Source organism: Otolemur garnettii, unplaced genomic scaffold (genome assembly GCF_000181295.1).
Source record: "Otolemur garnettii isolate 467f Iridium unplaced genomic scaffold, OtoGar3 scaffold00209, whole genome shotgun sequence".
NCBI classification, from domain to species: Eukaryota; Metazoa; Chordata; class Mammalia; order Primates; family Galagidae; genus Otolemur; species Otolemur garnettii.
The window spans coordinates 573,281-574,814 of record NW_003852604.1 but is presented as its reverse complement, the minus strand read 5'-3'; the positions used below and the strand labels follow the sequence as shown (position 1 = coordinate 574,814).

Sequence of the window (1,534 nt, the reverse complement as noted above, 5' to 3'; positions counted from 1 at the left end):
AAAAAAAAAAAAAAAGAAAATAAGCCCTAGTGTGTCTTCTTGAGAAAAAAATAAATATAAGACAGTGTCTTATTTTCAGGGAAACATGGTACCATGATATCACCATGATATCATTCATTTTAGTATGAATGAATTTTTTTTTGAAATTGAGACAAAGTCTCACTTTGTCACCCTTAGAAGAGGGCCGAGGTATCATAGCTCACAGCAACCTCAAACTCTTGGACTTAAGCGATTCTCTTGCTTCAGCCTCCCTGGTAGCTGGGACTACAGGCACCCTCCACAATGCCTGGCTTTTTTTGTTGTTTGTTTGTTTTTGTTGTTTAGCAGGCCCAGGTTGGGTTCAAACCCACCAGCCCCAGAGCATGTGGCCAGCACTCTAACCACTGAGATATAGGTGCCCTCCTATGAATGAAGTTTTTGAAGTGCTTACTGTGGGCTAGGCAGTCATAGGAACTTAACTGTTGTATGTCATTCTCACAATAACCCAGCAGAAGAGGAAACATCATGCCCCTCTTAGAGATCTGAATATGGAGGCTCAGCGAGGTAAGGCGAGGTAAGCCCAAGATCACACAGCTGACCAATGGCAGAGTCAGAGTCTGAGCCCAAACCTCCGTAGTCCTCACATCTCAAACAGCAGGCTTTTCTCTCCTCTGTCCCTTGCCCTTCCCGAATTTTCCTTATGGTCATATCACCACATGGCATTACATGTCACATCTCTGTGTGTTTATGATCGGTCTTTCCCTTCAGAATGTAAGCCATGGGTGAGCAAGGGGTTTTGTTTGTTTCACCCACTGCTAGATTCCCAAGGGTTGAAATAGCACCTTATGCTAAAAAAAACTGGATGTAGGAATGTGCAGCGCTAGCATCGATCTGACTACCACACACCCTCTGACCCCTGTGAATCCAGCCCTCATCCTAGGTGGCTCCAGCTCCCATCTCGCTCTGCCAGCCTGTGGCTGTGGCTTACTCTGCTGTGGAGAAGGCCAGGGTGAAGTTGTGCCGGCGCTTTGTGGGGTCCAGCTCAGCATAGTCAAAGGCATCGGGGAAGAACTTGTGGATGAGGGCGCAGAAGGCCATGCCGCTGCTCCAGCTGGAGGAGAAGTTCTGGATATCCACATGCTGCGGCAGGCAGGGCACAAAGGAGGCCTCAGTGAGCCCCAACCAGGGGGCCAGGACTCGGCCCCCACTGGGGTCTGTACCACTCATACCCTCTCCAGCACTGCCACCTCGGATCCCTGCCCCACTTATGCTCCCTGCCCCAGGCCCACCTCGTAGTTTCTTGTCATGGCCCGACACCACTCCAAGAGCATGTTCTTGACTCCGCCAATGGCTGCCCCGGCTGCCTTAGTGTTTCGGAACAGGGCTGTGGGGCCCGAGGCTGCCCTGTGAGGGGAGAGGGTTACAGGGCCAGGCCAAAGAGGCAAAGCCCCAGCCTTGGATGTGAGTCTTCCTGCTCTGCCTGTGAGGTCCCCACTGCCCCTCAGGCCACCTTCCCACCAACCCATAGTTTCTAGGGAGAGCCCAGCCCCCCCCC

General features: G+C 51.8%; 1 protein-coding gene across 1 annotated transcript in view; it reads right to left on the bottom strand.

Moving 5' to 3' along the window:
• The window catches only part of SMTNL1 (smoothelin like 1), a 39,455-nt gene that overhangs the window by 5,568 nt on the left and 32,353 nt on the right, over positions 1 to 1,534 (bottom strand). The window contains exons 7-8 of the mRNA XM_003801341.3: positions 1,269 to 1,384; positions 968 to 1,119 (exon numbers count right to left, since the gene is read on the bottom strand). Of these exons, the coding sequence (XP_003801389.2) occupies positions 968 to 1,119; positions 1,269 to 1,384 (268 nt within the window). The remainder of the gene's footprint in view (positions 1 to 967; positions 1,120 to 1,268; positions 1,385 to 1,534) is intronic.